Source organism: Canis aureus, chromosome 14 (assembly GCF_053574225.1).
Source record: "Canis aureus isolate CA01 chromosome 14, VMU_Caureus_v.1.0, whole genome shotgun sequence".
In the NCBI taxonomy this organism is placed as follows: domain Eukaryota; kingdom Metazoa; phylum Chordata; class Mammalia; order Carnivora; family Canidae; genus Canis; species Canis aureus.
The window spans coordinates 36,980,720-37,005,719 of NC_135624.1; the positions used below are offsets into that span (position 1 = coordinate 36,980,720).

The 25,000-nt window shown below is 54.1% G+C and overlaps 1 protein-coding gene and 1 long non-coding RNA gene across 15 annotated transcripts in view; one reads left to right on the forward strand and one right to left on the reverse strand.

The window, feature by feature from the left end:
- The window catches only part of COL22A1 (collagen type XXII alpha 1 chain), a 260,407-nt gene that overhangs the window by 145,109 nt on the left and 90,298 nt on the right, over window positions 1-25,000 (reverse strand). For 6 of the 7 annotated variants that reach the window (XM_077847369.1, XM_077847366.1, XM_077847368.1 and 3 more), the window contains 6 exons: window positions 14,855-14,917; window positions 13,934-13,978; window positions 12,944-12,997; window positions 11,168-11,212; window positions 2,602-2,655; window positions 383-427 (listed from right to left, as the gene is read on the reverse strand). In XM_077847369.1, coding sequence (XP_077703495.1) covers window positions 383-427; window positions 2,602-2,655; window positions 11,168-11,212; window positions 12,944-12,997; window positions 13,934-13,978; window positions 14,855-14,917 — 306 coding nt within the window. The remainder of the gene's footprint in view (window positions 1-382; window positions 428-2,601; window positions 2,656-11,167; window positions 11,213-12,943; window positions 12,998-13,933; window positions 13,979-14,854; window positions 14,918-25,000) is intronic. The other variant, XM_077847367.1, reaches the window with a different exon arrangement.
- On the forward strand, window positions 18,542-23,938 carry LOC144283370 (uncharacterized). 8 transcript variants are annotated; one of them, XR_013351924.1, is made up of 6 exons: window positions 18,542-18,971; window positions 19,253-19,465; window positions 20,930-21,046; window positions 22,887-23,214; window positions 23,321-23,400; window positions 23,816-23,938. It is a non-coding gene; the product is annotated as an uncharacterized LOC144283370 (long non-coding RNA). The 8 variants fall into 8 exon arrangements; XR_013351925.1 differs by having other exon boundaries at window positions 19,276-19,465; XR_013351922.1 differs by having other exon boundaries at window positions 18,542-19,465.

Consider the following 25,000-nt stretch of genomic DNA (forward strand, 5'->3'; position numbering starts at 1 on the left):
GAGAAATGGAGAAAGGGGGGAGGAGTCTGTACGATGTTGTTTGGTATTTATTCACAGCCTGCCTGAGTCCAAAAGGCAATTTTAAGTAGCATAATATTTTAATACGTCTGGATATTACATAACAGGGATTTTTGTTTTGTTCTGTTTTTATATGCTTTTTTTTTCTTTTTTATTCCTCGGAGTAGAAAAACAAATTTTAAATAACCAGAAATTTCGTGGGGGCTGAGTTCCTGAGGCCCAGCTCATCACCTCTGTCTGCACTTTGTTCCCAAGACACCAGCCTGGCCCCCTCATTCCCCCTGGGGCCCTGATTTGTACGGGCAGCAGCACACACACCACCTGCCTGGAGCCCAAAGTCCTTCTCACCCCAGGCCTGGCTTACCTTCTGTCCCTGGGGTCCTGCCACACCAGGAGGGCCAGGTCTTCCCTAGAGGAAGGGAAAGGAAGGCTGTCAGTGGAAGTGAGGGCAGAGGAAGAGCTGCAGGCCATGCAGCTCCAAAACTGTAATCTGCCTTCACCCCAGAAGGCACAGACCACACTTCTGGACACTGCTGATTGCTGGAAAATTCTCTCCCCATCGGCTGCCAAATGCCATGTCCTGCATGGTCCCCTCTGGACCCAGCTGGAACTGTGCTGTGGAGCGCCCATTCTGAGGGACAAGGACCACTTCTCGAGGGATACAGGGGATGTGTCTGGGGAGATTCCAGGTGAGAGGCAGGAAGTAGGCACCCAGCATCTGCTCAGAGGGCACTGAGGACCAGCTGAGTCCCCAGGGGCAAGGGAGGGGGCCTGCAGGGCTGCCTGGACTCTGGACCAGGATCAATTAGTGCGGCAGGGCAAACCCAGGACCCAGAGGGCTGGTGTAAGGGATGCTGAAGACGAGCCTGCCTCCTCTTCAGGGGTTCTCACCAAGAAGCCTTCCAAGGGGGTCCCAGTGGAGAGCCAGGCAGGTCAAGCTCCCACCAGAGAGCAAGTGAGGATGGGCCTGGAGCCACCCACCCCTGGGGAGCCCTCCTATGAGCCTCCTCATAAGAGGAGGGGGAATCTGGAAGGCAGTTGGACAACCAATGTCCATCCTATTGACAAATGGCTTTCTTAGGAATTCATCCTAAAGGCACAGGTGTGCTCAGAGACGTACATGCGAGCTCTCGCTCTTCCTTTCTTCCTATAAACAGCCAACGATCAGAAGAGACCTAATGCCCCCTCGTAGGAGGAGACCCTGGTGACACTTGCTGTTCCTGTTTCTCCAAACCCCGTCCTCTGCTGCCTCCATCCCATCAGTATCTCACTACATGCTGGCTCACTGCCATGAGGAAAGGCCTTTGCTTTCTGGGCCGTCACCAGGTGGGCACTTCCAGCGTGAGGAGTTGGCCCTGGTGCAGGGGCGGCACGCAATAAATATGAATAAATGCTGGCATGTTCACACCACAGAACACTAAGCAGTCATTTGAGTCCCATCCCTGGTGAATATTTAGGAAAATAGTTACACGTTTATGACATAATGCTAAGGGGGGGCAGTGAGACATAAAAGGTATTATTCCAATTTATTGTCAATAAAGGGCACTGAGGGGGGCACTTGATGGGATGAGCACTGGGTGTTATTCTATATGTTGGCAAATTGAACACTAATAAAAAAATAAATTACAAAAAATAAATTAAAAAATCAAGATGTTATTTTGGGTTGATGGGATTCACCATAAATTTAATTTATATTAATATATTGAAATGAATACATTTAAGGAATGAATATATCAAATACAGCTAATGTGTCTGATTACTTTATCGATAAACCTAAGAAAATGAACATAATAATCGACTGCTATATTAATATGTTATATTGCACAGATTAATATATAACATAAGCATATATTAATATGTTTATGTTATAAAAAGATTTTCCCAAATGTCTTCAGGCAGATGTAGAATTTTAGGTTTTATTTCATTCTAACCATTTAAATACTTAAATTTACTTTCACGGATCACACATTCCCATGGTTCAGAATTTATGTGCATAAAAATCCCCTTCTGGTCCCACCCGCCAGCCACTGAGGAGGCTCCTCCAGAGGCAACGAGTGAGGAAAGCAGGTGATCAGTTTCCGGAGCGTCCTCCCAAGGAGGGCACATGTCTGCGTATGTCCTAGATGCTCTTTTCCACAGCATTCTACACTTGCCTGTATTTTCACTCAAGACATATCGCACAGATCATCCCCACCAGTGCATGAGGAGCTGCATTAATTTCCATGGCTTCGTAATATTCCCCTGTAACTACACACCCTGATTCTTTTGACTTGTTCCTTACTGATGAGCTTCCAGGTTGTTTGTAATCCTTAACTCTTGCAGAAGAGCCTGCAATGAATATATCACTTTGAACACATGCACGCCATCCATGGCCTTTACCGTGGTTAGAAAGGATGGAAGGGGCTGTGCTCTCTGGGATCCCCACCCCCTGGTGCTGGAGGATCCACTGGTGACCATAAGCGGGGGTCTGGTCCCTAGGCCTCCCGGAGCCTCCAGCTGAACCGGACACCGAGGCATTCAGGCCCTACAGAGCTTTGCATCAGTCTCCTGTCTTCTAATAAAGCCGAGCCCATGCCTACTTACCTGCTCTCCTGTCTCTCCACGCTTCCCGGGGAATCCATCCAGGCCTCGCTCCCCCTGGCAAGAGGAAGAAAAATGAAGAGGTGAAGAACAAATGGGCCTCCTTGTGGTCAGTGCCATGAGATGCAAAGGCCCTTAGTGTCCAACTGTGCTAACCTTTTACTCTCTACCCAGTGTTTCCGGTTACTGGAGACCCAAACATACACACACACACACACGCACACACACACACACACACACACACCAGCCTAGAATTTATGGGCATTGGGGCTCAATGTGCATACATTACAGGTCAGAGAATCCAGATTCCGAAATCTGTTTTGCCTTTCCCCAATCTGTGACCAAGGCAAGGCCACCTTGCCTCTCTGAACCACACAGTTGTTTCTTTTTTTTTTTTTTTTAAGATTTTATTTGTTCATTCATGAGAGACACAGGCAGAGGGAGAAGCAAGCTCCCCGTAAGAAGCCCAATGTGGGACTCGATCCTGGATCCTGGGATCACGCCCTGAGCTGAAGGCAGACACTCAACCACTGAGCCACCCAGGTGTCCCACACACAGTCTCTTCATCTCATAAAGCCAAACAAAATAATGGACTTGTGGGGTTTGTAACACAGTTCATAAAACTGTGAGCATATTTACACATCGTTCATTCATCCAGCGGATATGTATGAGCATCCGCTGCATTCCCAGTGCTTGGAATTAAAAGTGAATTGCTGGCTAAGGGGAAGCAATCATCCACGCAGCCCTCTAATGCCCACCCATCTGCTTGTGCTCAGAGTGGGGCTTGTCTTTCTTAGCTGTGTAATCCTGGGCAAGTCTCGTCACCTCTGAGGCTGTTTCTCTTAACCACGTGTCATGGGGAAGATGATAATCCCTTCCTGGGAAGACATCCATGACTAAGGAATGAGTCAGCAATGTTCTCTTCCTCCACACATCATCAGGTTGGTGGGAGGGAGGGCCGACAGCAGATGGGGAAACTGAGGCCCAGCCAGAAAACCACTCAACCCCAGTGCAATGCTTGCACTGGCACCAGAACCTGGGTCTCTCGACCCTTCTTCCTCTATTTCTACTATCCACAGCCTGTGGGTCTCTTCCATCGAGCTGGCAAGATCTCAGAACCCATGGAATCCCATCCTCTCACATCATAGGTGAGAAAATTGACCTTAGAGATGGAGACCAGAGTCAGGCAGAAGCTTTGTGATGGGGCCATGAATGAAGACAAGGGGCTCCTGGCATCACAGAGCTCTCTTCCTTAGAGAGGGCCAGCCCGCTGAATGTCACCCCTGAAGGGGGCACTTTCCCAGGCAGAGCAAAGCAAAACAAAACAAAAAACATGTTGACCATGTATAATTTTACCAGGCTTACCTTAAAGGGGACAGTGCTGCCTATTGCTCAAGCCCCATTTCTTACACCCTTGCACCTACATAACAAGATCGCTGAAGCCCAAAAGCAGAATTTCTCCTAATGCAACTCAGGACAGCTGCAGATGCACTGCCAGTGAGCCACCTGTGTCTCTGGCCAGCAGGTAGAGAGCAGGGCCAGGTGGGACAGAGCTGGACTACAGGTGGGACAGACCCGCAGCTCCAAGTGGGACAGAGCTGGACTGCCAGGGACAGAGCTAGAGTACCAGGTGGGACACAGCTGGACTGCAGATGGGACAGACCCAGAGCACCAGGTGGGAAAGAGATGGACTGCCAGGTGGGAAACAGCTGGAGTGCCAGGTGGGACAGACCCAGAGCACCAGGTGAGACAGAGCTGGAGTCCTAGCAGATGTGTGTGTCCCCCGGCAGGGGGATGAGAAAGACAATGGCCAGCACAGGGTGGATGGGGGGGGGGCGGAGAGAAGCTGAGGGAGAGCAGAGACAGAGACACAGAAGACAGAAGACAGCCATCTATGGAGCAGGGTCTCTAACTGACACGCCCCTAGAAGCCCATCTGGGGCATGAGATGGGTAGAAGCAAATGGAAGAAGGGGGTCAGAGGCAGAACTAAAAAGGGCAGGTCCCACCTAAAGACCTGACACTTACATCTGTCCTGCTATTGTTGGACTTTGTTGGTCTTGCCACCATTGCACTGACCACATAAGCATGACAGGGGACAGGGTTTGGACAGCTGACCACATGCCTGGTTCCCAGCAGATGGTGGCAGCCAGGGCCCTGGGGGGTGTGGAGTACAGGCGGTCACAGCTGATCCCAAAACTCGGATGCAAAGCCTGGCTCTCCCCCTCCCAAGCTGTGTGACCTAGGACGGGACACGTAGCATCTCCATGACTCAGTTTCCAGTCTACAAATACAGCAGCTACCTCTGACAGCTGCTCTGAGGATTGGGTGAGCTAATATATGCAAAAGGCTTAGAACAACGTGTGACACCTGGAAGGTGTCATGTTAAAACCTGGTTAAGCAAAACAGAGTGACCACGTAGGATGAGGAAGGAGGGAAAAGAGAAGCCAGCTGCAGGGGCCAGCAGTCAGGAAGTTCACGAGCCAGGAGGGTGTGATGTGAACGACCAGAGGACGGAAGGGGGGGGGAAGAGAGTGAGGAGCCAGGGGCCAGGGAACTCAGTTCTGATCTTGTTTTCCACCAACGCGGGCTGCCACCTGCAGGGTCTACACCGCTCTGAGATTCAACCTCCTCGCTGGGTTGAAATCGTAAAAAGCGAGAACAGAAGAAAGGTGGCTGTATTCCAAGAACCCTAAGACCTCTTCGGACACTCACAGTCCTTAACTGACAGGGGGTGTGCTCCATGCAGAGGGGACCGGAGCCCACCCGCGTCCTGAGCACCTTCAGGTACCGGCTGCACAGGCAGGCTCTCATTCCACCGTCCAGTGAGCCCTAAGAGGTTAAAGGGTGTCACCCTGGGACGCTCGACTCAAAGGAGGAATGTCTTGCATTCATGGAATCACTCCTGCCCAGGAAGCTCTGGAGAGTTCCACACCCTTCCCAGGACCCCCGCCCCCCCAGGCCTCATCCTCCTGCTGCGGTTCCGGATCTCAGACAGCAGCGGCAGCTCGGGCCCCATTGCCCTGGAGAGCCACCCTGGCTCAGGCCTGGAGGCGGCCTGGTGGCCTTGACCGCTCTCGGGTGGTGGTGGTGGCCTGGACGGCACTGGGGGCAGGCGTGTGGGGTGTGTCTGCTGGGCACTTGCCACAGGAAGCCTTTACCGTGTGAAAGAGGGAAGGCGCCTCCGTGACCCCAGCACCCAGGGGGTGTTGAGCAAACGCCTGTCACTGTGAGACCTGGTGGGCAGCTCCCCTGGGCCACCCCGGAGGAGGATTGAAGGGGATTCTCACTGTCGGCAGAGGTGGGGCCGGTGCCCCCAGGACAGATTACGGCCTCAGGCAGTCCGAAGCCCCCACTTGGTCTCGTTACTATTTAGGAAGGCCCTCCCAGGGCCAGGGGCTGTGCTTGCCTTCACAGTGTGCCCCCCGTGACCCCCAGAGCCACTGGGACAGGCACCGCTGCATCAGGACGTGGGCTGAGGAGCTTGTGTGAGTGCCCAGAGTGAGAGCATCTCTTGTCTCTGATCCCAAAGCCACTGGTAGCAGTTTACTGGGGCAGCTGTGCCCTGGCTCCCCCTCACCCCAGGGGGCTCAGGAGTGTGGGCGTCACATCCACCCAAAGTTGTCCTGGGAGCTCGGGTTTCCAGACAGAGCAGGATGCCCACCGCATCCACCTCCTGGCCCCTTACAGAGTGGGTTCCCCCCCTTCTGATGGACTCCCCTTGCACCCTGCCAGCTGCCACAGGCTCCGTAGACCTGCTCAGTCCACTTGGGCTCTACTGCCCTCCATCACCAGGACGCTTTATGCCTGCAGAGCCTCCACTCCCTCTGTGTCTGCAGAGGCACTTTCTGGAAGATGCCTCAAGGACCGTCCCCCACTGTACACAGAGCGCCCCACCACGGGGCCGTCTGGAGGCGGGCTCGGTAATGGATGGGCAGTGGCTCTGGGTGGCTTGGCTCCAAGCCGCACAAGGCCAGGCAACCGATGGGCCTGTCTCGGAGGCAGATGGAAACTTCCTTCTTGCTGAGGTAAGATATCAGAGAGGTCTGCGAGGAAATAAACTGTTGTAAGTACCCATCAGATGTAAGAACTGGAAAGCAGCCGAAGGGATGATGTAGTCCAGGCTTCTTGACAAATGGGGAAGTCAAGGTGTAGAGAAGGGACCAGCTCTCCTCAGAGTCGCCCAGAAGGGCAGCAAGGAAGTTGGAATATGCCCAAAGCTGAGCCAGCAGAGCCCAGGCTCACACTTCCCCTTCTCTCCGTGGATCTTTCCCTGTCTCTCTCTGCCTGGCCTGCTTTCCGTCTCCCTACCCTCTGCATATGGCACATGACACCCAGGACTGTTCTACCCGTTTTACAAACATTAATGCAGTAGATCCTCATCTTCTGTAATACAGTTACTCTCAGTGTTGAGGAAACCTGAAACACAGATGTTAAATTACTCTCCAAAGGTGACCCTGTTTGCAGAGCCCAGAGCTGGGATTCAAAACCCTGGCAGGCTGGCTCCAGAAGCATCATGCAGGGCCTCCTCTCTGCCTCAGTGAGCCACCTGGAGCAGCCCAGGGAGCCAGGCCAATGGGGACATTGGCCGAACGTCCTCTCCTAGGCCTTCCCTGAAGGTGACCCTCCACTTTCTGAACTTCTCTGTGAGGGGACACCTCACAGGGGGCAGGGCTGTGAGCAATCTGCAGAGAGAGTTCAGGGGAAATGTAGGTCTGTTGTCCTACATTTCTGGTAACGCTTCAGGCCTGGTGTGGCGTGGAGGGGAAAGCTCACATTGGGAATGAGATGTTTCCAGCACTTGCTATCTTTATAATGGGCCACATGGCATCAGGAAATAGCCTCTGAGCTCGGTTTCCCCAATTGAAAATAAGGAGAGATCTCCAGGCTTCTCTAGAAAGAGATGATTTAGGATTTTGATAGAAATGTACCATTTCTTGGCTGGACAAAAGTCTCAACACAAGACTCTAAAAGCTTGCTGGAAAAGCAGCCCAATGCTGCATGGGGGGAAAGCAGTCACCTCCAAGCCGAGTTCTGGCAAGAAGAACAAAGCACTGAGTGTGCAGAGACCGCCGTTCCCCTGAAACCCAGGCGGGGCAAGGAAGTATGCGTGGAAATGTTGGTGACATGCTGGACACTTTGCTTCTGTCCTCTTGTCCGACCTCCCGATGAGCTTTGGGGGAAGACATGAATATTTCCACTTTGTAGACGAGGAAACAGAGGTTCTGGTCAACCCCGCGGCTGCCGCAGCCCCTACGTGGCGGAGCTGGCTCTTACCAGGCTTGTGAAGAGTCCTCAGCTTGGCACTGCAGCCTCCGCCGAAACCCTGGGGAACCCAAACTCACTGGTCCCCAGAAGTGCGGCTGGAGCTGCTGCAACCAGGAAGCTCAGCAGAGCATTTTCCGGATTGTGCTACGTTCCTGCTCTGGCCCCCGGAGCCTTCTCTCTGTGGCATTTCCTAGCTAACGTTCCCATCCAGCCCTGTGACATCACCCAAGCCTAGGTGCTAAAATGCACCTTCCGAATCCACCTTGCACGTTCTCTAAATAAGTCCAAGTTCATCCACCTTGCACATTCTCTAAAAAAGTCCAAGTTCATCCACCAAGTGAAGTTGGATGGTGAAGGCCAACCTGTCACCTGGTTCCTTCATCGCTCATCCCCCGAGCCCAGTGCTGCATCCACACGTCCATGTAGGAGACGGGCCGTGTGCTCAGTGGCGGGTGCTCCCTTGGGGAGGGAGGACCCAGAGACGAATACGGCGTGAGCGCTGCACCCACACGGCGAGGGGTCTCCATGTGTACACGGGAAAGAGAGACGAACTTGACGCAAATGACTAGTCAGAGTGCAAACCGCAGGGCTCCTAGGGGCACTAAGTGGACAAGCCTCAGTAGGAGCTTGGGGGAGGCTGCATGGGGAGGCCTGTTTTGAACCCCAGGCCAGGGTCTCTGTGCCCTCAGGTGACCACCAAGGGAGAACTCCACACATCGGGCTTTCATCCAGCATCAGTGCTGTGCTCACCGTGCACTTTGGACACCAAACCCGAGCTCCGCTCTTGCCGTCCTATACCCCCGCCCTTCTATAGGGTTAGTTCCCCAAACCCTGCCTCCTCGTTCTCTCAAGTACCAGAGCTGCCTGTCAAGCCACACCACCCTGTGCCTGAAGTCTTGGTTCTTCCAAATGCCACCTCCAGGTCCCTGCCATGTAAAGGAAGGGGCACAGGGCTATAGAAAGGAGGTCTCCGGGCACACACATTTGTGACCACATCAAAACATCTCAAAAGAGATGCAAATCCCAATGACCAGGGGGTAAGAGATTTTGCTTTTTTTTCTTTTTTCACTTATAATGATGAAAATTTAATATGCAAACACGAATCATGCTTCGGAGCCTGAGGTGGGATACCCCCGAGGCCCTGCCTCCCTGGATTCTCAAGAACCTTTTGGAAAGTGACGCGGCACTGTGCTTCAAGGGCCATGCACAGACCCACGTTCTTTGACTGGTGATCTCACTTCCAGGGAAGCAGCCTAAGGAAATAAACCTAAATTTGAAAACTAAATAAATAAATATGGCTGTCGGCTTAAAAATATTCACCCGAGCATTATTCTTGATCACGAAAAGCTAGGAACAACCCTAGGTGATCAATAACCGGGGGATGGGAGCATAAATCACCATGTATCCATGCGTCAGAACGCCGTGCAGGCTTTTAAACTGAGTCACAGAGGGGCACCTGGGGGGCTCAGGGTTCAGCTTCTGCCTTTGGCTCAGGGCGTGATCCCCGGGTCCCGGGATCGAGTCCCACATCAGGCTCCCTGCAGGACGTCTGCTTCTCCCTCTGCCTGTGTCTCTGCCTCTCTGTGTCTCTCGTGAATAAATAAATAAAAATCTTTAAAAAAATAATAAAAAATAAAATGAGTCACAAAAACTTCACAGCAGCACGGGGCAGAAATACCGCATGTAGGGACGACAGGCCAGGCGGCAAAGCCGAACACCTTATGTGTGTCTATGTAACAGGAAATCAGATACATAAGAACAAATCCGACAGAAAACAGGGCAAAGTGCTCCCCATAGTTGTATCAGGATGGTGAGATTACAAGCTCGTTTTTCTTATTTTCCAAGTGCACTGATATAAAATTAAAATAATGATTTCAAAACTTCTTATATGGTGAGAGGAACGCGTATCACTGAGGACAGAACAGGGGGAAACTCTGAAGACCCACCTGGGACGTGACTCGGCACGGAGGGCTCCATCCCAGCCCTGCATCTGCAGGACGGGCCTGCGGGTCCCGAGGATGCGGTGCCCACCTCTGTGCAGGCCCTGTTCCCACCCGCTGGACCCTGAGCAATTGATGACAGTTGCTCATGCGAAAGGGTCTGGTCTGGGGTCACCTTGTGGTAAGCTGGCTTATGCTATGAAGGAACGGTGACCCCCCCAGTTCCCCTCAAGTGTGCCGGCCGCTGTGGCAGTGTGCACTTGAGAGTGTCAGCTTGGATCCGTTCCTGATGCCCGGTGACAGAGGCTAATTGTGGGTCCCCGACACAACTGTCACCACTTACCCTCCCATTGGTCTGAGAGTCAGGGTAACTGAAGAGCAGAGAAGTTATGTAACTTTGCTAAGTGAGATGTGAGCCCATGAAGGCACCCGGGCTCCGTCAACACCCCCCTTCCCCACCCTGGCCTGGAAACCCTAACCCACCTGTGTGAGGGGCTGTGGTGCCTGCAGGAGCCAGGAGCTGAGCCCATGCCCCCCTGGCCCTGAGCTTACACTAGGGTGGGAAATAAATGCCCCGTCTGTACTGGCCCTCACCTGCCACATGTGCACGCACACCATCACATACACACGCATTGCACACACATGCATGAGCTCCCATGTACACACACACAGGCACCCATGTGCTCACACACACATGGGCTCCCACGTGCACACACATGCATGGGCTCCCACGTGCACACACACAGGCACCCATGTGCACACACATGCAGGGGCTCCCACGTGCACACACAGGCACCCACGTGCTCATACACACAGGGGCTCCCATGTGCATACACACACATACATCCACATGCACACACACACAGGCACCCATGTGCACACACACAGGCACCCCTGTGCACACACGCATGGGCTCCCACATGCACACACAAACGCATGGGCTCCCACGTGCACACACACAAGCACCCATGTGCACATACACACAGGCACCCATGTGCACACACATGCAGGGGCTCCCATGTGCACACACAGGCACCCATGTGCTCATACACACAGGGGCTCCCACATGCACACACACACACAGGCACCCCTGTGCACACATGCATGGGTTCCCACGTGCACACACACGCATGGGCTGTCACATGCACACACACAGACATCCACATGCACACACACACAGGTACCCTTGTGCATACACGCATGGGTTCCCATGTGCACACACATGGCACCCATGTGCACACACACGCTGGCACCCATGAGCTTCATGGGACTCATGAAGCATAGCGCAATCAGTCCCAGGCACCCTCCTCCTCTTTTCTATGGAAAGTTGCGGTGACGAGTGGAGGCAGATATTCATAAATACCTTTTCTCCTCGGGCTCCCTTTTCACCCCGTTCTCCTTGGAGACCCTGCGGGGAAAGGGGAAGAGCAGAACACATCTCAGTCCAGCATCTCTGACCTGAAGGCCTGAGGGCCCACGGACAGGCTGCCCCGGGAGGGGGGAAAAGCCTGTCTGCCAGGACTCTCCCTGCACTCCTCCCTCAGGCTTGGGGTGCAAGGTGAGCTCTTGGGGCTGGCCTCCCGACCCAGATTACCCACGTCCTCCCACCTAGGCTTGAACACACCCTGGCCCTCGAGCTTCCCAGGCCAATGGTAGGAATGTGGCTTTGGAGCCAGTGCCCCTGCCACCCAGAACTTGCAATCCCTCGGTGATCACGAAATCCAGATCAAGAAATCTGGGTGCCTTTAAGCCACATCCCTCCACCTCCTCCGGGGCAAGGGCTCCTGCCCTGTCCTGCATCCACTCCACCTTCCTCAGGAGCAGCACCTGGATCCTATGCTAGGAACCCCCTCCACTGAGCAGAGTTACAGAAGCATCAGCCAAGGCAAGACATTCTCTGCCTCCCCTGAGGAGAATGGGGACCCCCGAGGACAGTGCCCCTATTGCTTCAGCATCGCGTCCCCACAGCCTGGAATGTGCCCACCACTTGATACCCATAAGCACTTGCTGAATGAATAAATGAGTCCATGAACGACTGCATCACTGGTTGTTAGCACAAGAATCTTGTAGAAGCTCTGCCTGCAGGCTACTGCCCCACACGGCCTTGCAGGGGCAGAGGACACAGACGTGCCTCTGCCACATGTGGGGCATGCAGTGAAATGCCAGGGCCACCGGCACCAGCGCATGACATCACAGGTTCTCCCGGGCGGCTCAGGACCAGGCCAACAGCTCGGTGCGTGGCCCTCCTGGAGAGGTCTGAGTATGTCCTGTGCTCCCATGGCAACTCCCTCCAGTCCTTCCTCTCCTCTCCTTTTCTGGAGGAAAGACCCTGGGACATTCCTGAAGAGGACGGACACTTCCCAGGCCCGCCTACTGGTTTGGGGGATAATACCCACATCTCTGTCCCTGGAGAAGAGGCACAGGCGCCAGACCCACAGGCCGCTATCCCAGAGGGCACAGGCTCTGTGGATCACGCAGGCCTCTGGCGGGAGCTGGACATCTTTGCCATTTTAATGCCATCCAAACATCTCGGCCGGACACACAGAGATCAGAGGTGTTGAACGTCTCGCACCCCTGAGGCAATGCAGGCTGCCTTGCTTGAAAATGACCTTTCACACTGCTTCTTTCATGGGGAGCTAATCTCACATCTCTTAATGAGAACCCAAAATAGGGTCAGACACCCAAGAAGCCCCTTTGCTCCTTACACACCATGTCTATTTGCTCACCGCTTACTTCAAGGGGCACATGGTTACCAGACATTCATCATGGATCTGGCACTGGCCTAGGGGCTGGAGAATTATTGGACAGGACGGGCTGGTAAAAATGGCTTCTTTAGGGTCAGGTATCAGAAACGCCTGGGCTGCCAGGTAAAAGTGCTTGGGCTTCACCACCTGGGCTTCACCATCTGGGAATGGGGTCCTGGGAAGGTGCATTTACACTTGATCTCTGGGGGCTTCCTAAGTGCCATAACGTTTCAGCATTTCCGCTCTAGGAAGAGACACCAACATGTCATTGCCATTGACACGTGCAAGGCAGTGGGTCCTCCGTGTAGACACAGGAGGGGGATTTGTCAGGGGCCCTGGGCCCCGATCTCTGGAGGAGTGAACAGGAACCCTTCCAGAGGCAGGTCTTTACTTACAGGAGCTCCAACGTGTCCAGGAGGCCCGGGGAGTCCAGGTGGTCCTTGGAATCCCTGCGGAAGAGTGTGCACCAGAAAGGTGTGGGCGGGGGAAGGAAAGGCAGGGGGAGGGGAGGCAGGGGTAGAGGCAACACCCAGCGATCCCTGCTTCTCCCCTGCCTGGGGGAGCAGGAGTCCCCATGATTCACACCCCAGTCTGCTACTTCAAGGAACGGCTGGCTAGAGGGCATTGCCTCCGAGCTGCAATGACGCCAGTGCGGCAAGTTCCATTTCCACGTGTCCTGCGTGGCCTTCCTACGATCTGGCCAGGATCTGTGCCCAGCTTCTGAGAAACCTGCCTGATTCTTGTGGCTCCTCACTCACCCTCCGCCCCAGGGCGAGCAGAGCGTTGGACAAGTCCTGACAAGGCCCCCGAGGTTCCTCTGCTGCCTGGACCATGACCTGCCACAGATTTTAAGCAACTAATTTGGGACTATCTATTGAAATCTGTGAAGATTACACTGTGTCTTTCTTTGGTCAAAGCTACCCTAATTTTGGCGATCTATTCTATTGAAGTAAAACTTAGTACACGAAGAGAAACACACATAGACAATCCCCCCACACACACACACGCATCGACTGCTGTATTGCTTTTAGCAGGAAACAAATGAAATTAGAAACATTTCAGGCCACAACAGGGAAAAGGTTATGTAGGTTATGATGCACCCAAATCATGGAATGAAATGCATGGATTAGGAGAAGAGGTGTGGAAAGGTGGCTCTAATCTGTCGTCGGATGGAAAAGACAAACAGTAGAGCATGCCATGATTCACTTTTTTGTGAGAATTCAGGAAAAATCACGTAGGCGAGGATAGATACACACGGGCACACACACGGTTATAGGGGAAGGGTGAGGAGGGAAAGCATTCTAGGCCCAAAGCAACCAGTTTTGCACCAAGATTTACCTGCTGGAAACAGCAGAGGGATAAACACAGCTGAAAGGGACACTTACCCGCATGCCCACCTCGCCGGGCAGCCCTGGCTCTCCTGGCTCCCCCTGCACACACAAAAGAGTGCTGGTCATCACCCGGCGGGACACAGGCCCAGGCACGCCAGGGCAGCCCAAAGCCCCGGGCGTATCCATGTCTGGAACTCCAAACTCATTGCAGACACGAGGTGACCACCACTGAAAGGAGGCCCAGGCTGCCCTCGGAGACCTTCCATGAGCCAAGGAGCCCGTCTACATTGCCAGGGGCACATCCCAACCCCCTGGCTCCTGCTGCTGGAGGTCAGCACAACTAGATTCAGACACAACAGTGGAGAGAGCATAGTGACCTGGGCTGACGAGGGAGGCCGTCTTCACGGAGGAGCCTGGTCCCCTGGAGGGGAGCGGAGGGGTCTGCGGAGGATGGAGCCCCTTTGGGCTCTCGGGGGAGAGGGTCCCTTTGCCCTGGAGTAGACTGGCCTGCCCAGTCGATCACTCTCGGGCTGTGCTTCTGGAGCGTGTTCTAATTCAAAGGCGGGAGGGCAGAGAGGTAGAGTCGGGGAGCTGACAAGAGGGAGGCCAGGGGGCTGCATGTACGGGATGGGCTGCTACTGGGGTCGCACCCTGCCTCCTCGGGCTGCAAACCAGAGACCTGGGCCAAGCCCCCACTTTGGACCTGAACTTGGTTCCAGGCCTGGGCAGTGGGACAAGACCCCCCTGTGTAGAACTGCATGTCCATTGAGTGGGACCCTGGTTCCCAAGGGCACACAGGCAGTGCCCGGTGGCAACAGATGCTGCTGGTGTTGTTAAAACGACGAGGCTGACCTCCGGGGACCCGGGAAGGTCCTGGTGCAAACAAGCCCCAGCTCGCGCCTGGCTCTGGTGCAGGCCGCCCCCCTCAAGGACTCGGGCTCTGACCAGGGGGTGGCCCATGGGGAGGTGGGGGACGAGGCGTACCCGCATGCCTTTGCTGCCGTCTCTCCCAGGGGGACCAGGCGGGCCCAGGGAACCCTAGGGCAGAGAAGGAAAGTAATCAGTGCGGGATAGAGAGCACAGGAAATGCAGATTCTCAGGCTTCCCCGGAGCCCTACAGCATCGGCTGGGGTCCACATTTTACCAAGACGCCCCAGGGATCCAGATGCACCTGTCAGCCCCGTGCCCCTCCTCGAACTCACAGTGTGACCCTTCCTTGCTCCGGGCTCAGCGTCACACACCCCAGAGCACGGCCTTCTCAACCTGGGCCCGATGCTCCTTTGTCGTGCAGGCTGTCCCAGGCATTGCAGGGTGTCCAGCAGCATTTGTCCCTATGCGCCACTCACACTGCCCAGGGCCGACAACCAGAAATGTCTCCAGATACCGCCAAATGCTCCCCGGAAGCAAAAATCGCCCCTGGCTGAGCACCGCTGGGCTAGAGCCGGTCATCTAGAAGGATCCCTTAAGCAGGGACACACTTGACTCTAACGGATCACACGCAGAAGCCGGTGGCAGGCGCACTCCTGGGGCAGCTGTGGGGAGGAAGGGGGCTCGGGCCGGGCTGCTTGTCCCCCACACACCCCCCGACATGTGATGGGTGGTATTTAAAACCAGGGACTCCAGGGTCTCTGAGCTCCTGTGGGGCTCTGACACCATTCGATTCAAATCAAAGGATTCCATCAAGACCTTCAGCCCAGCGCCCCTGCTCCGTGGATTTGCCGTGGGACGCTGAGCAAGTCAAGGTGTCTTTCTGGGCTCTCCCATCTGCAAAATGAGGGTATTGGACATTCAAACACATGTGCCAACTGATGAAGTAATATTTAGCAAGCATCTTGTGCTGCAGCTTGTCATTGTACATTTCCAGTTTTCACCCATAAATGAGGACCCGTGCGTGTCTGTGGACACGCACGCGCGCACACACACACACACACCTACTCTACAATTTCCATGAAGTCCCTTCCGAAGACCCAATGTTCCTTCTGAGTCAGTGTGATACTGAAAAGACAGACAGAAGGATGCCTGTGGCCCTGGTATCAGACGGACGTGAGCCTGCGTCCCAGCTCTGCACCCCTGAGTGTTACCGGCCTGTCACCTGCGTGGGCGACGAGGCCAGCAGCAGGCTCGCTGCCAGGTGAGCGAGGGCTTGGAAGTGAAACTCATGCTCAGCTGTGGGGATGCCATCGGGCCTCTGGGTGGCACACGGGCATCCCAGCTGCTCTGCCCGTGAGCCCTGAGGGACTGGACGGACTGCGCTGTGCAGGCGCACTTGTGGCCGGGGAACGGTGCCGTGTCCTGTGTGCCGCATGCATCATAAGCTGGTGGGACGGTCGCCGGAGAAGCCACCCCCCCGCTCTCCCGGAGTGGGTTCACAGTGAAGACGGGGCACCAGTGCTCACACAACACACTCATCTCCCAGTAAGCGGTGTCTGGTCCTTAGACTCGGGCCAGGAGGCTCTAGTCCTGGAGATGGAAGGGATTCATTAATGTTGAGGCGGCTTCCAGAGGGGATGTCTCCAGGCGGGGCAGCCCGGGGAGCGTGGTGTCAGGGACCGGGCAGAGGGAATGCCGGCCCCTGCCACCTGGAAGGAGGCAGCCACATGTGGCAAATGACTTAATATCTGGGAGCCGGCTGGCGGGCGGGGGGGGGGGGGTGTCTCAGTTTCACTTTCTGTGAAGTGGGAACACTCACAGCTACTTTGAAGCTTGAGTCAGTATTAAATGTCTCTGCAGCGCTTCACAGAACATTTCCAAGGTTGCTCCAGTTGATACCGGCTTGATTCGTAATTAGATCGTGAGGGGTCGGGGAACGTGGGGGATTCTTTAGTCTCATAGGTTTGTGGAACAAAGAGTTAAACTCAGTTAAACGGGTTCCTTTAAGCAGGCTCCCTGGAACCCTTGACTTTGCTTGCTGGTGGTGGTGTCCGGCGGCCTTGCCTACCCGACCCGGCCACGAGGCACGTGAGGGGCCGCAGTGGCTCGGGGCACACGCAGGGGGACGCTCCTGTGCTTTCCTGCACTGCACCGTGGGCAAAACCGAGCCCTCTCTACACTTGTGTGAAGGAGACCAGGCCGTCATTGGAAGGGGGTTGAAAGTTCTGGAAAGGAGACTTATTTATGGACTAAGGGGACAGAAGACGAGCCAGTCTCCGGTTGGCAAGCAGGGTATTCAGGTGCAGTTCGGGGAGGGAGGGCACTTTCTCGCTGGTCTTCGGGTACCCGTGGCTGTCCTTGGCCGGATACAGGGGGCAGGCTGTGGAAGTTCCACAAGAGGAAGGGCTGTTCAATGTTAGGGACCCGGCGCTTCCTCGGCACCAGTGGGCGTCGGGTGCTTCCTGGGGTCGAACTGCCAGCAGCATCCTTATGAAGGAATCGCTGCCACGACAGGCGGCTTCTCAGCCACCACTTTCACATCCACGCAACAGGGATGGATCCTCGCCCCGCCTCCCCGGTGGGCTATTTTGGAACTCAACGGTCCGTGGATGAAGCAGGCACCCAGGACAGGCGGGCGTGAGCTGGAGCCAATAAACACCCACTCGCATTGTTTGTTTAGCACTAAGAATGGCCCAGCTGACCGCAATATTACAGGGATGTTAATAATCGTACAAAGCAAGGGGCTCTGAAGAGGCTGCTGTGGGCGGTGAGTCCTCACAGGTATGTCCAACGTGCCCGGCACAGAGTACGCTCCCTTCAGCGGTGCCTTTAGCTCATCCCAGGACGTGTCTACAGGGACGGCGCAACTATGACCTATCCTTGAACGCAAGCTCGGAGATTCCATCGTTTGTCCAGAGTTGCAGCGTCCGCGGAAGACCCACTCTGGGCCCCAGAACCCGTGTCTTAGAGGCGTTTGCAGGCCCTGGACCACTGGATGCTCACAGTCCTGTGGGCCAAGTGTCTTTGTCCTCACTCAACACGGGGCAGCCGGGCACCGAGGGCCGTGACTTTCTCCAGCTCACCCAGCTGCGGACATAGCCAGGAGTGGGCTGGCTGAAGCTGCAGGCCCGCCTGCCCAGACCCACTCCCCTTCCCCAGGGAGTCCTCACCCCCAGCCTCGCTTCCCGGGAAGGCAGCAGAGCTCCTTCAACCACCTGACCGTGCTTGACCCAAGGCAGGTGCTCCTCATCAGGCCGGGATGCAGGTGATCAGGAATAGGGTGGGCTCAGCGCCCCAGTAGCCCTGTCTGTGCCCAAGACCCACGTTTTATCCCCTGCCCCATCCTGCACCCATCTGAGTGGATGGCATGTGCATTTGCAGATGCTGGGACCCCCACCCCCCTACTTAACTCCTGCTTCACTACAACTCTAGGGCTAAGTTAGAGATTTCCCAAAAGGAGGATCTCAGAGAAGAGTTAGGACCTCCGGTGAGAAATGCCCTTGATGGATGGTGCTTCCCTCCACAATCAGGGCTATTGTGGGACAGGTTGGTTACCCAGTTCAGATGGCAGGTCCTCAAAAGGCCAGTCTGTCTTCTGGCTGCTGCAGCTGGAGGCAGGAGAAGGGGTGTCTTGGTGGGAATAAAGGGGGGAGGGCAGCAGGGCATTGGAGCTCCCAGGACCGTCTAATAAAGGGAGACAGGGAGGACACCAGAGACAATGCCAGAGGAACTCCAGAGAGTTCCAGAACCTTCCCTCTGCCTGGTTGTCACATTCCAGCCTTATTGACACTTCCCAACAGATGCCCAACACACATCTGGGTGAATCTCTCATTCACCAGACAGGAGATCCATGGGGTGGGGTGTTGGTGTTTCAGCACCTCCCCATTACCACTGACCGCTTGGCACCGGGCCCCACGAGTGCTGTGGGTGTTTCAATCCCTCCCTGAGCCCCATGGGCTTGTGAAGGGAGATGGCAGGGAGGTCCTCCTGCCTTAAAGTTAAGCTTGCAGGTATAAAACACCCAGGGACACACACAGTGAACAGCAAGGTCTTGTGGAAAAACAGAGGTTTCAAGAGCCAGCCAACTGCTGCTTCAAACCCTCCATCACCCAGTACTAATGGTCGCCACCTAATTAGTGAGATGCTCTAATACCCAGTCTTCATCTGTAAAGAGGGACCCCAAATCTAGCTACAGAATCTGTGCCTCCCAAGGACACACCAGGTTGGCAAATTGGTTTTAGAGGGTGGGCTGACGTCATGGAAGCAGCCACCTCCCCTTTGAGACGGGTGGGCTACCCTTGTTTTGCAGTTTAAGAAACAGACTAGAGGTCTCTTGAGAGGTGACTATTTCCCTTGTCTGAGAGGATGGCACCGTGGTTAGGGTAACCAAGCCAGCGCTACAAAATAGACCCTGAAAATTTCCACTTGCAAATCCTCATGAGCTCCAGGCATTTATTAGATGGGTTCCTGCTCTTAGGAAAATTGTCAACCTGACCCAAGTAGTTCGTATTTTTGTGTCATCTAAGCTTGGCCTCCCAGAACACTACCACCACGCCCTGTGATCCACCTTCCCAAGTTCCCCCCAGGTGGACTCCCCAACAGCCGCACACCCCCTCCCCTCAGGAAGCTCACTGGCCTCTATGAGCCTCATTTCATAGAGACCCACCCTACTTTCAGAAGGGGAAAAATGGTGTGGACATCATTAAAATGCAAGTTGTAAGTATCATACTGAGAATGAGGAACATGTTCTGTAGCCCGTGGGGTGGGTCAACCAGAGGAGAAGAATGCAGTTGCTCCGGGACTTGGTAAAGTCAGGCACAGAGAGATTTTTAAAGGGAATATGTGTAGCTAAGGATCCACATAAAGTATAACAAGAGGAGAGAAATGGACAGAAGGAAGGAAAGAAGACAGAGAGAGAGAAGGGAAGACAAGGGAACTAGACTCCTCTGCCACCTGTTAGCCGAGTAGGACAAGGGACCTCCCCTCGTGGGTCTCAGCAACTTCACCTGTGCAGCAGGTCAGGTGAGAAGAACTATACCTCTAGCCCAAGGGGGTCAATAAGAGACAATGGAGACAGTGCCTGGGGAGATGCTTCCTATACAGGGAGGTTCAAACAAGCATCAGGAACTCTTATTTGGGTAAACTATCCAAACCTCCACTCTTCACCCATGAAAGGGCAGTCACTCAGATCAAGAGGATGACAATAGATGATGCATATGAAACCCGTTACAGGAGATAACGAGGGCTTGGGGAAGAGAGGCTTCCCCCAGTTCATGCTCAGAGCGTTGGTGCCACATCTAGGTGGACCTCTCTGGCCACTCTCCACACACACAAGCACACACGCTGCCTTCACGGTCTCACCGGGAGCCCCCCAGGGACGGTAACCTGTGGCAGCAACTATCTGCCCATGCCTGCTTTCAGAACCGGAGCTCCAGGAATTACATGATTATCTCATTGGGCAAAATATAGAGAAAAGAGAGCTCAGACGCTTCCCCTGTGCTTTTGGTTAATTAACTATCAGGGCTTTTGCTAAATGTTGACAAAGAGATTGCCTCATCCCTCGAGGTACATGTAAGCATTCCTCTTATTTCACCTGTTAGAAACAGAGTGGGTCGTGCAGGTGGGGTCGGAGGAGTCCTCTGGGCAGCGGTCCTCGAAGTGTGGCTCCTGCACCGGCAGCAGCAGCAGCATCCCCTGGGCCTTGTTAGAACCAGATGCTCGGGGGGAGCGGGGGGGAGCAGCAAGCTGGTTTAAAAAGCACTCCAGGTGATTCGGATGCTGTCAAATCTGAGAACTATGGCCCAGCACTGATAAATGCCAGCTGGGGGTCGGGGGGGGGGGCAGAAAACGTGAACACAGTTCCTGGCTCGGCCACACACAGAGGTCAACTCACTTGGTTCTTGGTCACATGGTTAATACACTTCTAAAATGAGGGCAGGCCTAGTTGCCTCCAAGCTAAAGAGCATGTTGCAGGCATCCTGGCAGACCACAGTGCTTATAAATACCAGGTACTGTTATATTCTCACATGATCTACAAATTATTCTACATGAACCAAGGCAAGGAAAGGACGCCCCATAGTGTGATCAGCCCACCAGGAGCACAATTTCCAATAACTCTCCAGGCTTCCCGAGGCTTGCAGAGTTACAGAGCCCACCCCTCCCCACCTTGGGGGTAGGCAGGAGCCCCAACATTTTGCAGCTGTCGGCCGCCCCTGGGGACAAGACCTCCCCGATGCCCAGGATGCAGAAGACGTCATCTGGTGTATTAAAAAAATGTAACCCTACGCTGGTGTAATGGTAATTATACTTAACATTTATGAGCACTTTTTACAAATATAAGTCATTTATTTTCATTAGCTCATTTCATCCTTACAGAAACCCTCTGAGATGAGGAGTATTAGGGTTGCCAATTTATAGAAGAATAAAGTAAGGGCTAAGGGGTTGAGGAATTGCATGGTATGGCACAGCTGCCAAGTGGCTGAGCGGGTCTGAAGTCACCAGTCTGTGTCCAGGGTCCACGTCCTCAGCCTCCCCTGCCCCTCCACCCCCACCCCGTCCCACCATCGAGCAGCCCAGCATTTGCCCTTCCCACAAATACTCCTGCCTCCTGTACAAAGCCCTCGGTCCTGTAACTGGTCCATTAGGCTTGGCAGGTGCCTGAGTGTCTGTGAGATCCCGTGAACTCAAAACTTCCCCAACGCTCCCTTCAGCACCACGGACAGGGTCTCCCGCCTGGGGACGCCCTCCGTGTTTTGCCCCCAACCCCACAAGGCTACTTGAGGGCACATAAGCAACTAAACATATTTTCCCCCTAAACCCTTTAATTATTATAAAAATAGGAGGCCTTCAACCACAGTTATCCAACTCGATAACCATGAATAATGCACATTAATGCACAGGCTAAGAATAGGAGATGGGGCTGCTGATTAAGTCAGCCGTGAGCAAAGAGAAAGGGACCCAGCGCTAGAAGCAATGGCATAAATATATCTTAGAAGTTTCACATGTACAAACACACACGTATAATTTATATTTTATGGCTAAGAAGCTCTACGATGAGGTCACGACATAAAATAAGTTGATTCCCACAGGGACACGGTTTTTGAGGGTCAAGGCTTCCCAGATACCAGCACCTGCTTTCAGAGAAGGCCAGAGAACTGGCACTGGGCAGTGTAATGGGTAGGAGTGGGTCACTATGGGACCAGAGGCATGGCCCAGACTCCGTCAGGGGCTGCAGGAGGCTGATACTCAAACCCAACAGCCTGGCACATATCAAAAGCTCAATAAGACCACCACATGGCACTTTCTTTGAGACCAAGTCACAACACTGTTCCACATAAAATCACCATGGGTCGGCCACTGAATTCTGCATGGCTCTGACTGCCAATGTCTCCATCCCATTCTCTCAGGATCCGTGAAATAAAAGCGTGCCCACTACCCCTTGCGATGCCACATTTTCCGCTTATACCAGAAACCCCTCATGTAGAGAATCATCTCCTGGTTTCTGGAGACCTTTCTTGGTCCCTGGTCTGGAAAAGAGGCACCAGGAAGAAAATCCCTATTTGGCAGGGCCCTCTCTTCTTTCCCCACCAATCCTGCAATCCATTCTGTAGAGACTCCATGAAATCTCAACTTGCTATTTCAGATCAAGGCTGCCCTTGAAAGACACCAAAGAATGAACTAGTTCGGGGGGTGGGGGGGAGACCCGGCCTTTTACCTTGGAGACAGCACACAGAGTGGCTGTCATGCTGGCATCAGAGTGGTGCCATTGTGAGGGTTGGTGTGACTGTCCCCTTCAGGGGGACCCCAGGCACTGCTGTGACTGCCTCACAGAAAGGGCCCTGGGTGAGCTCAGATCAGGCCTGAATGGGAATGTCCCTTCTAGCTCTTACCTGCTCTGCCCTCTAAGCTGTGCAGTGGCCAGAGTGACTTTTTTCCTGCACACTCTTCATCATCCTCTGGGCATGCCACTTTTGCTCTCAAGTGCAAATAGGTTGCAGTAATCATATGTCAAGGCTCGTGTCCCCCATTTTGCTTTCCCTCTCCAGTCCCCAGGAGCCCTGCCTGCCCCTAAATGGGCAGCTGTTAGGATTTTGAACAAGCCGGAGCTATTATAAACTATGTTGTCCTCTTCCTACAGCTTCTTACAGTGAGAATATCAATGTGTGCGTTTCCCAAGTCTCAGTGGCTTTTCCATGAAATGGGGGCAATGCCCCCTTCCATCTGAGCTCACTGGAAGGAAGGAATGAGACGGTGTCTTTGGGACTTCCTGGCTCCCTGCGTGAGGGCTCAAAGGTTACTGGGTCAGAAGCATCCCTGGTATTTCAGGACGCAGAGGGCCATGGTGGATGCACAAGGAGGAAGCAGTCTCGGTGGGGAGGAATACTGAGGCAAGATCCCGGGAAACATGAACCCAGAATTGGAACCAGACATGCAGAGGAAGGGTCTCTTGGGGCCCCACACAGCAGGTGAGAAGTGCACTCCAAATGCGTGGACTTTACGTGGCGCTGCACAGTGGTCAACAGGGAATCTGTCCCATTTTAGAATCAAACGCAAATTCACCTGCGCTTGCAGATTTCCAACAGGACGGCGAGTGTAAGCCAGAGGACAGATCCTTGGAACTCAGGATTTCCAGGCATCGGGCCCCACTGCTGGTAGGTGTTTTTGGGCAGGTGGGTCCCCCATTTTCCTGAAGCCAGGGGCCTTTCCTGAGAGGCTGGATGCTTCATGGTCCACAGAGAAGTGGAAGGGCCTGCTTCGTCCTTAAGGGAACATGTACAGAACCTGGGGGGCCAGGCTGCCTCCGCTGGCCCCTATGAACCTGGCTTCCCAACACCCCTTCTTAACTTCACCACGACGGCCTCGGGTTCCTTCCTCACTTTCCCACTTGGCATCATACTTCGTGAGCCTGTGATGCCCCATCACATGAAGACTCTCCTCGAGGATGCTCGGGCTCGCAGCTCACAGCTCTGGCATCCTCTTCAGGGCATTCAGCTGAAGTTTTGAGAAGGCGGCATCTGGGCCACTCGTTCGACTCAGATTCCTCTTTTACCACGTTTGTCCTGTCAGGTTTATGACCCCGACAAGAACTGAAGAAAACCATAAAAGATGAGGAACTGATGTTTGTATGGCCTAAACCTCTGCCCACTACTAAGCCAGCCAGCCCAATAAAATTCAGCTGAGTTTCTTAAATTCACTTGTGTATATATATATTTTTTTTTTCCTGGTGTACCACACTGTGGAATCTGAGCACAAAATCCATAGGAACTTTTATTTATTGCCATATGGATTTCTGTGGAAATGCTTAAGACAGGAGTTTCTGGTTGTTGTTGTTTTTGGGTTTTTTTTCCCTTCTACCAAATGCTGAGTACTGAGTTGCTGACCCAAGCACGGCTTTACAGGACACTCTGCCCCAATTTCATCCCCTGCAGGTCTCAGGTGCCCTTGCTGCCTATAGGGTGGGATCCGGGCTGATGAGGGGCTCTGGAGCCCTCTCCCTACGCTGTCCCCTACTGTGCTCCACCCCGGAGAAATGGAGCCCTACCCCACCTCCTGATCTCGGCCAGTCCCACCTGAGGCCCCTTCTGGACCCCAACCCCACTCTAATTTTAATATTAAGACCAGCAGCTGGTCATAAGGAGAACAACACTGGCAAGCAAAGCATCGCGTTGTGTATCTGAGCAGCTGGAGACGCTGCCTGCTGAGTGATCACTCAGCAATATCACCGACAAGGATCCATTTGAAGCCCAACCTCTGAGCATCCCCTCGCCCTGCGCCGACTGGCTCACTTCACCGCAGCAAAATGGCTGCAGGGATGTCAAGGTCCTCATCCTCACGGCCGTGAGCCCAGGGGAAAGAACATCTGTCTCTAGGCTTCGAAGCAAAAGTGCTGAGTTTGTCTGGCTTGAGCCAGCTTAGATAATGTGCCCGAACTGGTCACCGTGCTCGGGGACTCCGTGCCCGGAGAGCTTGCACCTCATTCTTGCTAATGCTTGCCCAAGCCGTTATTTAGCAGGTGCCTACAAAGTTCTCCCCTGGATACCCTCACTGAGCCCTCAGGGCCACGGAAGGAGAACACACACGGTCGGTTCTAGTATCTTCCAGGTAAACTGAGATACTGAGAACTGTAGAGAATGCCCCCCGCCCGCCCACCACGCTTATGCGGCAAGTCCCAATGCCCTACCCTCAGCCACTGCCATGTTCCACCTTCTGGACCCACTGGCCGTCACGCATCCAGTGCTCAGCAGACCTCCC